Genomic DNA, 14,059 nt, shown 5'->3' on the forward strand with positions numbered 1-14,059 from the left:
CCTGTCCTTGTAGGTAGGACTCTATGCAAGTCCGCCAATAACCATAGTTGTGGTTATTGAGACTCTTGATTCCACTGCTCGTACTTGCAAGATCTGCCATCATGACGTCCAACGTCCAATAAGCTTGGTCCCTGACCGATGAGCTTTCACAGTTCCTAACTGTGCTCCGACAGAATCTCCCTTAGAGCCTTGGTGAAAACAAGTCGATGTAAACGTCCAACGTTTACCGATTTCCTCCACTTGAAATGGTCCCGAACGACCCGCTCTGATACCAATTGTTGGAAGCTTCGACGAGCCCAACACACCACTATAGAGGATCTAGACTATACTAGACTCACTACACCAACACTTTGACGTTGGTTAGCCTTTAATTTTATAAATCCTTAGTGCACAATGTACTTAGGCGACAGTGTCGACCATATATCTTTAGGCGGTATAACCGACCATGTATTACTTAGGCGGCAGAGCCGACCATATAATAAGAACAACAAAAGTGCACTAAGAACTTAAACACAAACTAAGGCTTGATCGGGAAACTTAACAAAAACACTTATATTAAATTACAATTACAATATTACTTACAAGCTTTATCTTCTCTACTTTCGCTAACTCACACTCTTCTTCTCTTCTTCACAACTCACTTCTTATTTCACTCTCACAACTTCACACAACACAAATGAAATCTCCTCCCATATTTATACTACTCCATGGAACATTCTAGAACCTAGATATTTCCATGGATATATAAATATCTAGATATTTCTACAACCTACAAATATCTAGATTTTTCTTTTACATTTCAATTCTAGATTTTTCTCTCATATTCTAATATCTAGATATTTTCTTATACATATTAATATCTAGATATTTTACCCATATACATTTACTAATTCCATATTATTCTAAATTTGCATTGTATTTTAACATTATCTGTGTATAGTAATGTTCATCACTTTATACTCATCACACCTAAGATGTAGTGTTGTGGAACTCATCATATTAATTGTTTTTGGACTATGGTTGTAGTTTTGAACATATCACATAGACTTCATGTAATTTTGTCATTACTTTGGAGGTGGCCGTTATAAACAAAAGATAATTAATTAATGAAACTTATAATTAATGGCTAATATAGCTCTAGCTTTTCGTTTTTGAAATAAGTGGTTGACCGGCTATACATACTAATTAATGTAGTACGTAGCATTATTCATTGTACTATAAACTACAAAACTTTAGAAAAAAAGGTACGGAGTAATAAATTATTCGTCTCATTATTTTAACTTTTGAGAACAAACACAACCATAACATATACATAAAAATAATCAATCACTCTTATGCTCTTCCAACTTGGTAAAAGTTTTAATCATCCCTCTAACAATCTTCCAAAACCACAAGTTCCTCAAAGCCAACCACTTGTGGAACGATGAACTTGCTGTAAAATCTCATAGGACACCTGTAACGTCACACAATAATGGCTGGTCACAGAAAGTGTTGTACTTAGAATTTCTTTGTTCCGATCACTTTCAAGTTTATGATCGATTGTTCGAGCTTACTTGATGAAAATGTGTATACTATGGTAGAAGAACCTGCTTGAACTCGAAACAGTTTAGACAATGTCACACCAAGGTGTATTTGAATAACTAGTCATATGTTTCAATGTTTGCTTACTTATGAACATACGTACGCTTGTATTTGACCCTTAGTAACCAACTTATATTGTAAATCGGAATGTACCCTTAGTTACATAATAGTGCGTAGGTTTTTGTAAATCTTGGTATGTTTTAACTAGGAATGTTTCTAAAGTTCAAGTAGGTGTCGTAAAATCGGGATCGAGAAAGAAGGCAAAGAAGCTTCCACTTCGGATTCTTATAAGCTTAAAGATAATGTTGAAGACTTGAATTACGGTGATGCGATTCAAAATTTACTTTTAGGTACTCAAGATGATACAAAGTTGGCTCGTCAGGTGTGGTTATAGGCTTGGCAGATCGTGGATTAATCTCCCCCTTAACGGGCACTTTGATTGGAGACATATCCTCAAATGTTCTCTCATTTAAGATTGAAAATCGTTCCGGTAAAGATATTCGTCAGGAGATTATTAATGGTGAATTGGAAAAGGTGGAACCTTAGTTTAGTTGTTTTGTTGCGTCTTGTAGTTGTTATATATTTGTTGTAGGTTAGTTTTTTTTGGTTCATTTGCTCCTAATTGTTCGGTTGTGTTTGGTTTAGCGTAGGTGATGGTCGGTATAAATGATTAGTTTGTATGCCGTTTTCTATATACGAGTATCATCGAGTTTTCTATTGTATCTTTAAACAAAAACGCTTTATTTTCGAATACTTTTTCGATTTATATAAGTTTTTGTGATTTTAAAAAAGTAACTAACTTATTTCGCGAATAAGCCCTTTTAAACTATAATAATAACCGCTATATCCATTTCAACATTGTTTTGAAACCACTTTGTTTTTGTTTTTATTAAAAAAATTGCCACTTTGTGGTCAATTTATGCTTATGGAATAAGACAGGTGAAAGCATATCAAATAATCTTCCAAAAAGAAGGATCAGCAAAAACTTAACATTTCTAAATCCTTTATTAACTTATTATTTCTTTTTATTTCTTCCCTTCAAAGCATCAATTACACAACCTACAACTCAAAATCCCTTCTACTTCTACTCATGAAATATTCATTATTTTCTACAGTAAGCCATGATGCCTAACCATACAATTTCCTTACTTTTATTTCTAAGTTTCTATACTTTAACCACAACCACCATTTATGCCATCCCACCACCACCACCAATCCAGTGCACATCCGAAACCAACGACTGCACACTCCACAACTCCTACGGCATATGGGGCGACAGAAAAGACTGTCGTGCCTCAAAAACCATCTACCCAAAAACACAAGACCAACTCCTTTCAATTGTAGCAGACGCCACAAAAAACAAATATAAATTAAAAGTAGTCTCAAAATTCTCACACACCATACCAAAATTTGCTTGTCCTGCACCCTCTAACTCATCCCTTCTCATTAGTACCGAAAATTACAACTCCAACATTGATGTTGATGTTGTAAAACTCACAGTGACGGCTGACGCAGGAGTTGGTCTTAGGGACTTGATAAATAAAGTGGAAGATGTTGGTTTGAGCCTTGTGGCTGCACCTTATTGGGAAGGTGTTAGTGTAAGTGGGTTAATAAGTACTGGTGCTCATGGTAGTTCTTGGTGGGGTAATGGAGGAAGTGTTCATGATCATGTGGTTAGTATTGATATGGTGGTTCCTGCTACTCAAAGTGAAGGGTTTGCAAAGATTATGCATTTGGATGTAACAAATGATAACCTTTTCAATGCAGCCAAAGTTTCATTAGGCACATTGGGCATCATCTCCAAGGCATGTTTTTTTTTTTCTTCTTCTTTGTAGGTACATAAATAAAATAAATTATAATAGATCCTACCATCTAATATAATGTTCAGACCTTGGCTAGATCCTACCAATCTATTTAAACTATCAATTGGAACAAAGTTCGCGCGATAGTTGTTTAGTGATTGGGGGATATGCAGCATAAAACGATGGTCATGAGTTCAATCCCTGCCCCATAGTCCTTAAAGCATGGGTTACCGATTTTCCTCTCACATGTTGACCGTGGGACCGGTCGCCGGTCGGTGTGAGGATGCCAGATGATCGATTTACCCTAGTAACACAAGATAATCAATGAATAGATATAAAAAACTTGTTTTTGTTGTATAAACAATCAAATTATCTTCTATAACATACAATTAACTTTCCTACATATTAAACCTTTTTTATCTTCTACTGATATAGTTTATTTAATAATCTATTTCATAATAATAAAATGATTATAATTATAATGTATAACATCTACAGACATAATATAAGGTTGTTGCTATTAAATTTGAAATGGGCCATTGACTCTTAGAAATAAAGTATGTGAGATTATCTTTCTTTCTTCTCTTTTCTTTTTTGTTTATCACTTATATAATAAGAATCCATTAATTTAACACTACATGTGCCCTAACTTATGGATTTGATGGACTGGTGTCACATGTCATCAGTCACTATAACAGGATTCCGCCACTGTACCCATTGTTTTATGTTAAGGGTGCACTTGTTATATAGACGGATTTGATAATGTTTATTGATTCGATGCAAAAAAGTTGAAAGAAAAGGAATTCGGATCTTAAATTTTCATATATCAATTGAACATTACTTTCACTACATTTGGTATCATAAAGTACATTTGGTATCATAATAAGAATCCATTAATTTAACACTACATGTGCCCTAACTTATGGATTTGATGGACTGGTGTCACATGTCATCAGTCACTATAACAGGATTCCGCCACTGTACTCATTGTTTTATGTTAAGGGTGCACTTGTTATATAGACGGATTTGATAACGTTTATTGATTCGATGCAAAAAAGTTGAAAGAAAAGGAATTCGGATCTTAAACTTTCATATATCAACTGAACATTACTTTCACTACATTTGGTATCATAAAGTACGTTACGCCCAATCATGTATCTTATTCCATCCATTTGGAAATCGTTTAAGATGCGCAGACAAATAAAATCCGTCATCTCTAGCTAACCAATAACAATTTGCATTTCCATATGACTTTGCTTTCATGCAATTCTTTGTAACTACATCATACTGAAAAACTGTTGGGGTGACCTTCACCCCTTTCCCACATCGGTTGGAGAGGCAAAAACAAAGGCCCTTATATGTGACTTGATACCTCTTCCTCACAGCCCTTATATGTGGCTTGATACTTCTTCCTCACATGACGCGTTTTAAACCCGTGAGGGCAGTTGAGTCGCTGGTGGCTCGCTGTTCCCAAAGCGGACAATACCTGACTTCTGTCTACGTTGCCATCAAAAACATCAAAAAAAGCGCTTCTTGAATTCGTATTGAAATGAGCATAAAAAAGAGTCTTTAAAGTAAAACTCAAACAAAACCCCCAATGTGTATAACCACTTACGCCAATTGTACGATCTCCTAGATCGTCATTTTTTGATTGTATATGAACTACAAAAGGAGCATTCATCCCGTTGTAGATGAACATGTCATAATGCTCTGCGATGCAACCGTTATCAGGTACTTGGGATGCAATTGGATTCACATTTGTAGATTTTGCTTGTGATGTAATAACAAGGATAAGAAACAAGAAAACTAAGCTCTTCATATTGAATTTATGAAGAAAAATTAGAATATATGGGTATATATATGTTATGAGAATCGACCCTATTGCAAAGATATATATAGCAAAAAATGTGAGTTAGTCAATTGAAAAAAAGAAATGATAATTTTGCTTTTGATAACTTTTAGGAAACTGAAAATAAAGTAATTATACAAATATCATGGTTTTAGTGACTTTACATTTTCTAAGGGTGCGCTAGATAAAACAAATGATTAGGCGCTGAATGATTTATAATCTGAATGATTAAAAGGTTCTGAATAAAAGTGGTTTCGAATGACAAAGTTAATCAACAATATATATGAATGAGGTAATATCACTTTATTAATGTTTTAAATGAATAAAAACTCAATATACTTGTTTGATAAGAATTCATTATTTGATTTAAGTAAGATATCAGTAAATTTTAGGTGTATCTAGATGCCGAACCATTCAGCATGAAATGTTATTCATAGATCAGAAAAAAACGTGCTGAATGTTGAATAAACATTGAACCATTCAATTAATAGGTAAACAAACACACCCTAAGATATGATTATCCACGATATACAATTCACTATGTGAACTTTAGAAATGTGTGCATGAGTTAATGATATTTGTTAAAGGGTTGACTACATCTTTTTAGATTAAAAAGAAGTTCAATTTAATAAACAATCAATGTAAGTAACGTATCAGTTATGAGATAATCGACATTAGATTTGTTCCCACTTGGCACTAGAGATTTGTTCCCAATTGATTCACACGGACAATTGACAATGGGAGGTTGTGGCACCCTCAGCTCCAGCACGGGTGTTACAAGTCGCCTAAACTGATTTATCCTTTTACTCATAGAATTAGGGGTGAGCAAGTAACCAAATCAACCGAACCGTAACCCTGTTAACTAAAAACGCCGAAGAGAAATAACCCGAGCGGAATGTATAACCATAGTTTTGGTTAGCGTTTTCGGATTAACCGAAATTTGCTAGTCAATTATGAAAATAATTGATACCCGACAATATGCAGGTAACACTAAGATTGGAGAAAGGGTTCAAAAGAAGCATAAGCTTCAATTTCACAGACGACAATGGTGTAGAGGATGCATTCATGACTCATGCCAAGGCTCACGAGTTTGGGGATATAACATGGTATTCCTCCAAACACACGGCGGTTTACAGGCACGATGATCGTGTTTCGTTAACCACAAAAGGAGACGGTACTAACGACTTCCTTGGTTTTCAGTCCGCTCTCGTTGCCGTCTCTAAATCTACACGAGCAACTGGTACATTTCGAACTTCTCCATCTTTTGTCATTTTGAAGTAATGTCCCATAATCGAATACAGTCATATATTTTAGGAAAATTGTCAAAAAAAGTAGCATTATATATAAATTTGCAATTCGGGTACCTAAAACATAAATGTGATTGCAGTGGCGGAACTAGGAATTGTAGTCACTGGTGTCACTGGTTAAAACATCAAAAAAGCCTACTAGATGTCTTATTTCAATTGTGTCAACAGTAAAAATGTACACTATCCACTGATGTCACTAGTTAAAAACCCAAAAAAATTTCCACTACATCGCGTAATTCAGTAGTGTCCCGTACAACCAGTGGAACTAGAGTAGATCCGCCCCGATTGCTTATATAATTATAATTATATTTAGGAAAACGACGTTAAAAAAGAAAATTTCTAATAAAGTGATATGATGTTTTATCATGATAATTGAAGATGATGCATACACCATCCGTGGCGAAACTTGAACCCGAATACAGATGGGTCAGGTGTAAAAGTTTAATTTTAGTCAGCAGGGATAAACTCCAAAAAATAAACTTTATTGTTTAGTAATTTTTTTCCCGTTATATTCAAGTGGGCCGGATAAGGGTACACTATATTCCGCCACTATACAATACACTTATTTTTGTCCTAAATCACTAAAATAATTTTTCAAATAATTTTTGGAACTGTTTTACCATTTCTCTAATAATTATTTTCTTCCAGTGCATTATTTTCATCTAACGGTAAAATGGTCAAGGAAATTATTTTAGCATTGTATTGTAAAAAGAAGTTAGTCTATAAACCACCTCATAGTACACTGGTGTTTGTAGAACAACGATATTGTTAGAAAAAACACTCTTACAAAGAGAATTATTTCAAGATAGCCTAGTGGTAGTTGAGACACTCGTAATATTCTCACATAAGATTTCATGTTCAAGCTTAAGTAGCAACATATATTGGGTGGTCATGGGAAATGTTCATGGGATAATCCATTTAAGGCGTGTTTGATAAAAATGAATGATTTAGCGCTGTTCATAATCTGAATGATTCGAAGGTTCTGAATGAATTTGCTTCAGAATGACAATAAACTGTTTGAAATTATTTTTAACGAATAATGTAAATAATGTAAAATTATCTTATTAATCCTTGACATGAATAAAAACAACAATATAGTTGTTTAGTAAGTATTATTGATATAAATTAAAGAGAATATTCAATGAAAATTAGGTGACTAATGGTTAAGAGAGAATTCCAGCTCTGAATGGTTCAACACTGAATGTTGAACCATTCAACATCATTTGTCATAAAGAGATTAGAAGCAAACGCGCTGAATGCTGAACAATTCCATTTCATTAAGAGGCAAAAAAACACACCCTTAGTCCACTTACTAGTTTACTTTTCTAAAGCGGGTAACATAGTAATATGTTTAATCTATTAACAGAGAAACAACTGGAAAAGACGAAAAATGTGAAGGGGAAATGTGCAATGGCAAGTACTTTCATAGGCTACAAGAAACTAATAGCAAATGGGTTAAAAAACAACTTACTATTCACCGGGTATCCAGTAATTGGACGCCAAGGGAAAATGCAAACATCTGGTTCATGTTTGTATTCACCGTCTAGCGACATTGTAAGCGCTTGTGCTTGGGACCCACGTATCGATGGATTATCATTTTACGAAAGCACATCCATTTTTCCTGCAGACAAGTTCAAGGACTTCATTCTAGATGTTAAAAGGTTACGAGACTTCAACCCTGACAACTATTGTGGTATAGACATATACAACGGATTTCTTATACGTTTTATCAAGGCATCAACTGCGTTTTTAGGCCAAGATGTTGATTCAGTAGTGATCGACTTCAACTACTATCGAGCTGACTTAGCAACAACGCCGAGACTAAATCAAGACGTGATGGAGGAAATTGAACAAATGGCGTTTTTTAAGTACAATGCAAGGCCACATTGGGCTAAAAATAGGAAAATTGCATTTGCAAAAGTGGATAAAAAGTACAAGAATTTTAGTAAGTTTGTTGCAGCTAAATTGAAAATGGACCCACAAAATATATTCTCTAGTGATTGGTCTGATGCGTTGTTGTTTGGAAGTGAATTAGAGAAATATGATGGGTGTGGTTTAGAAGGTGAATGTGTATGCTCAGAACATAGACATTGTAGTCCAACCAATGGCTATTTTTGTGAGTTTGGACTTGTTTATAAAGAAGCAAGAGTTTGTAGATACTTACAATCATCTCAAATTTGATTCTTATATATTTTTATAAATATAAATAAATATAGTATGCCCTCTCGATAACAACATATTTGAATATTTTGGGGGTGTCATGAGAAAGCAGAGCAGATACTACAACGAAAATGTACTCAAGCCATCAAAGTGTACATCAACTGTAAGAAGCCATTATGAAATATTTTGAAGGTTCACCCGCGATAACTCTAAGCTGTTCACAAAACGAGTAGTCGCTCTGAGATTAGTCAGGTCGCAAAGCGAGTCAGAAACTCATGTAAATAAAAAAAACTACAAGATTGAATGCTATGAAATATATCGATTTAGATCTACTTGATCTGCTAGAACTAAGATGTAATCAAACTTGAAAGTGTCTAGCTTTTGGTTTACTTAAACCATTATACTTTAGGAATTTGAATATTGGTTACATGACATATTTATATGTGAAATTAAATTTCTATATTTATTCAAGTAGAAATATTTGAAAGTCAAAGAGCATAAAGCGTTTGTAACTAGTTTTGATTAAATCAAATATAGTTGGAATCTATATAATACATAGTATGAGTATTTTTTTGTGACCTTTTAACACCACATTTTTTGTGATCTTTTAACACCACTTCTTAGAATTAATGAAAGGAAGAATACTGGCTTTCGAATTATTGCCTTGTGTTATGGTTTTGTTGCATACGATCATAAAGTCGAGGGTTCTGTAACTTTGAAGATTTCATAAACAGCTGAAAATCAAGATCTCCTAGCCCTATGCTTCTAGCCTTCTTGAATGCCTGCATTGAAGTATTAAAAAATAACAATAGATAATAAATAAATAGGTTCATTAAAACTGCAATAGATGATGCTAAAATTGGATGTGCTTTTAAGTGTTGCAAACATATGACGAGTTAAAATTTACTTACCAAGAATTCAACTCATTTGATGCCCTTTGCGATACGAATAAAAAATGCCCCTCGTCAATTTTGTAACCAAAACAACACACTTTGTTTTACAGTTTTGAACATAGTCTACAGTATAGTACGTATTTTTATACCAAATTTGTATCTAGTCTATATAAAAACAATCAAATTTCAAACCCTATGAACAAAATACCAAAACCTTGATATATCAATATCAATTTCCATAAAAAGGGACACAATTAGATTTTACCAAACTTAGATAAGTAAGGTATATTTACACAGTTAAGGTGTTTGTTTGCAATTTTACAAAAGAAGAGGGTCTATAGTGAAAGTTTATGAATAATAAAAGGGGTCAATTGTCTACATTTTTACTAAATAAAAAGTGGGTCATTTTCAGTCATCTTCTGCCGTTCATCCCTAGTTCCCTACAACTAAACTTCCTCTATTGAGAAACTGAAATATGTAGTACTCGCATAATTTTTGTTGTTTTTTCTTTATATTGTAAAAAAATAATTTTACTAACTAAAATATATTTTATCTATCAAATAGTTTATAACTTTATGAAGGTTATTAAAGCTAACTTTTCATTAAGTGTCAAATTTAATTTCTTTTTTTTTTTTCGGCGAAGAAAGATTATATTAAAAAGGTCGCTTCATCAAAACAATGAAGGACAAACAAAGTACAAAGACGGAGACTAGCTCGGCCTTAAACTTGAAAAAAACAAAGCAAGTACTAAAAACATAAAAGAGAGGGGTTTTGCTCCCATACATACGAGTGTAATCCGTGACAATAATTGAGGTTCGTCGCCCATAGGAAAACTTTCAATTTGATGTTGCGTACAATAACCGACCGACATGTGAACTTGTTGTTGAATATGATGTCGTTTCTCGCCATCCAAATTGCCCAAATAGTTGCGGGTCCAATCAACTTCCAAAATTTTGAAGCTTTGATCCCCATACCGTAATACCAATCGAACGAAAAAGCTTCAATCGTTCCCGGAATAACCCATCTAAGATTCCACCATCTAAACAAATCCGTCCAAATATTGAAAGACCATTGACAGTGTAACAAAAGGTGATTGACACTTTCGATATTATCCACGCACCACACACACGAGGTAGATTGATTGATGGGTAAAATATGCCTTTTAGATAAAACCTCCCTAACGGGAATACTATTGCGAATTGACAACCAATGAAATAATAAGATCTTGGGAGGAACTTTGTTACCCCATATCACCTTAGGCCAAATTGGATAAACAAAATCTGTTGAGTGAACAATAACATTGATGGCATCAGCAACCGTATAAACATTGCTTGGGTTGAAAGGACCCGTTCATATACATTATAAACGATTCACAATAGTTGATTACATCGCGAGGTATTTGACCTCTATATGATACATTTTACAAACATTGCATTCGTTTTTAAAAGACAAACTTTCTAAAGTTGACGGCATGCACACCATTTCATAATACATCCAACTATAATTGGCTTAATAATAATCTTGATGAACTCAATGACTCGAATGCAACGTCTTTCAAAATATGCCATGAATGACTCCAAGTAATATCCTTAAAATGAGCTAATGCACAGCGGAAGATTTCTTTAATACCTGAGAATAAACATGCTTTAAAGTGTCAACCAAAAGGTTGGTGAGTTCACAGGTTTATCATAACAATCATTTCAATATATTAATAGACCACAAGATTTCCGTTTATAAATATATGTACACTCGCAAGTGTATAAAAGTATTCTATAAGTTGTAGGCACCCGGTAACAAGCCTTAACGTTCATATTTTACCCTCTGAAGTACACCAGATCAGGTGTGTTTAAAATAACCTCGAAGTACTAAAGCATCCCATAGTCAAGATGGGGTTTGTCAGGCTCAATAGATTTATCTTTAGGATTCGCGCCTACCGTACATAGACAAGTAGTTTAATGTTACCAAGCTAAGGGTATATTTCTGGTTTAAACCCACGTAGAATTAGTTTTAGTACTTGTGCCTATTTCGTAAAACATTTATAAAATCAGCGCATGTATTCTCAGTCCCAAAAATATATATAAAAGGGAGCAAATGAAACTCACAATACTGTATTTCGTAGTAAAAATACATATAACGTCATTTAATAAGTGCAAGGTTGGCCTCGGATTCACGAAGGTATCAATATTGAGATTCAATATTGCAGGAAAGTACGTAGACGCAACGGAGATGATAAACACTAGATTGACCTCACGAGCATACCCATGAACCATACCCATCACCTCCATAGCTATAACCCATAATTTCCTTAGCTTCGACTCATTCAAAAAAACTATTTTGAAATCACTCGGACAGCACTCCGTCGTAATATTTTATGTATACTAATAATATCTTGAAATAATACAGAGCAAATATATATATATATATATATATATATATATATATATATATATATATATATATATATATATATATATATATATATATATATATATATATATATCAATTGAGAGAGTTTAGAGAAATATATTTTCAAGTTTCTATGAAATAATGAAACCTATTGAATTCTATTTATAATAGATTTTTGAATTATAAAAATGAATTATTAAAGTATGAATTATTAAAGTGAATTATTAAAGTATGAATTATTAAATTGAATTATTAAAGTATGAATTATTAAAGTGAATTATTAAAGTTTGAATTATTAAAGTGAATTATTAAAATATGAATTATTAAAGTTAAAGTAAAGTAAAAGTAAAGTAAAGGTAAAGTTAAAGTATAGTAAAAGTATAAAAAACTATGTATGTATAATACGCGTATAAATATATATAATATTAATTTAAATCGTTATATATATTTAATGAAATAAAATATAAATATCGTTATATTTATTATACTGGTTAAGTAATGAGTTGTCAAAAGTGATTCTAGATATTTATAAAAGTTATATACGTTTTAATAATAAAGTTCTTTTTAAACTGAAAACGTCTTTGTACGTTTGAAAATAGATTAATAGAATATTATGGAAACCAATTCTCCACTAACTTTTGTCTAACTTTCGTAAATGACACTTTTTGTTTTTATTTATAAATAGCTTTACAAATTATTCTGAATATCGTTAAGAGGAATAGATTTTCTCAAATCATAGTGGACCTCTCAACAGAGACTTGTAATTATAATTCAATGTTTCTGATAATTCAATCATTTAATATATTTTTTTCGTAGAAAATCATATTGAAACAAATACGTTCGTGTAAAGTATTATACGTTTAATACTTTATTAATATTCTCAAGTTATAATATATATCTACATATACATATCTATTTATATATAACGGTTCGTGAATCGTCGGAATTTGGTCGAGGTTATAATGAATGTATGAACACAGTTTAAAATTCTTGAGATTTAACTTAACAAACTTTGCTTATCGTGTCTGAATAATATAAAGATTAAAGTTTAAATTTGGTCGGAAATTTTCGGGTCGTCACAGTACCTACCCGTTAAAGAAATTTCGTCCCCGAAATCTGATAGAGATCGTCATGACTAACAATGAGAATGTTATTATAACGATTATAGAGTCTTATCATGTTCAAGAAGAATGGATAAAATAATTCGATTACTCGAAGCGTATGAGTGAAGTTATCGTAAATGAATGAAATAAGATAATAGTGATTCGTCGTATCTTTTGACGTCATCACGATTGATCTCCGAAAAGAAAATCTTTGTAATCTATATTGGATTTGATTATTCGGCGATTAAGGAAATTATGATCCTCTTCGAATTAATGCGATAATCCATTTTGATTTCTCTGTCGGATATTTCACTATAAATCCACCTCATTTGTTTTCTTACAACTCACACCTTCTCAACTCATATTTTAAAGTATTTGTCAATATGCTTCATCCAGTGCTGATTCTTGATATACTCATCACTTTCATATCTGTCGCTCTTCTTTTTCATCTGCCTCCGGAAGAATCTATTTACTTCTACTATACTCTTGGTTTTATAGTGTTTTTAGTTCTCCCGTGTCTTTATATTGCTATATGCATTGATATATACGGTTTGTGATTTCTGGGTTGTTGTTGGGTTTTATATCTTCCCTTATATTTCAAAGTCCTTGCTTCTTCTATAATCATTGTCATCCACAGTTAATGCTCTCTTCTATTTGCTATGATTTATACTCCCATTTCTAGTTCGGAGCTTTGTCCTTCCGTTTCTTCTTCTTGCGATTAAGCACCGCTTGTAATGGTCCAGAATTTGCAGATATAAATTTCGGAATGAACATTGTTAATGTTCTAGGAAGGAAATTGTAATGACACGATCTTGACTTGTCAAATTACCAGAATACCTCGGAAAAGGCCGAATCATCAAGAAATATTTTCTTGATATTTAGAGATCAAAGAGAATACAAGAGTCGTGTAACATAGCACATGATGACGTTATGATCTGTGAATCATCATGTTTCATTT

General features: G+C 32.9%; 1 protein-coding gene across 1 annotated transcript; it reads left to right on the forward strand.

Annotated features, from left to right (window-relative positions):
• Positions 1 to 2,705: 2,705 nt before the first annotated feature.
• Positions 2,706 to 8,720, forward strand: LOC139874520 (L-gulonolactone oxidase 3). Its single transcript, XM_071861944.1, has 3 exons — positions 2,706 to 3,386; positions 6,217 to 6,472; positions 7,906 to 8,720. Exons 1-3 carry the CDS (start codon positions 2,706 to 2,708, stop codon positions 8,718 to 8,720), a joined length of 1,752 nt encoding a protein of 583 aa, XP_071718045.1.
• Positions 8,721 to 14,059: the final 5,339 nt, after the last annotated feature.

Source organism: Rutidosis leptorrhynchoides, chromosome 11 (assembly GCF_046630445.1).
Source record: "Rutidosis leptorrhynchoides isolate AG116_Rl617_1_P2 chromosome 11, CSIRO_AGI_Rlap_v1, whole genome shotgun sequence".
Lineage (NCBI taxonomy): Eukaryota > Viridiplantae > Streptophyta > Magnoliopsida > Asterales > Asteraceae > Rutidosis > Rutidosis leptorrhynchoides.

Excerpts from the sequence above, each read along its gene's own strand:
- LOC139874520 (XM_071861944.1), top strand. The coding sequence starts at position 2,706 with ATGCCTAACCATACAATTTCCTTACTTTTATTTCTAAGTTTCTATACT. Across the intron at positions 3,387-6,216 it reads CATTGGGCATCATCTCCAAG|GTAACACTAAGATTGGAGAA; the intron begins GCATGTTTTTTT and ends GACAATATGCAG. Across the intron at positions 6,473-7,905 it reads TAAATCTACACGAGCAACTG|AGAAACAACTGGAAAAGACG; the intron begins GTACATTTCGAA and ends ATCTATTAACAG.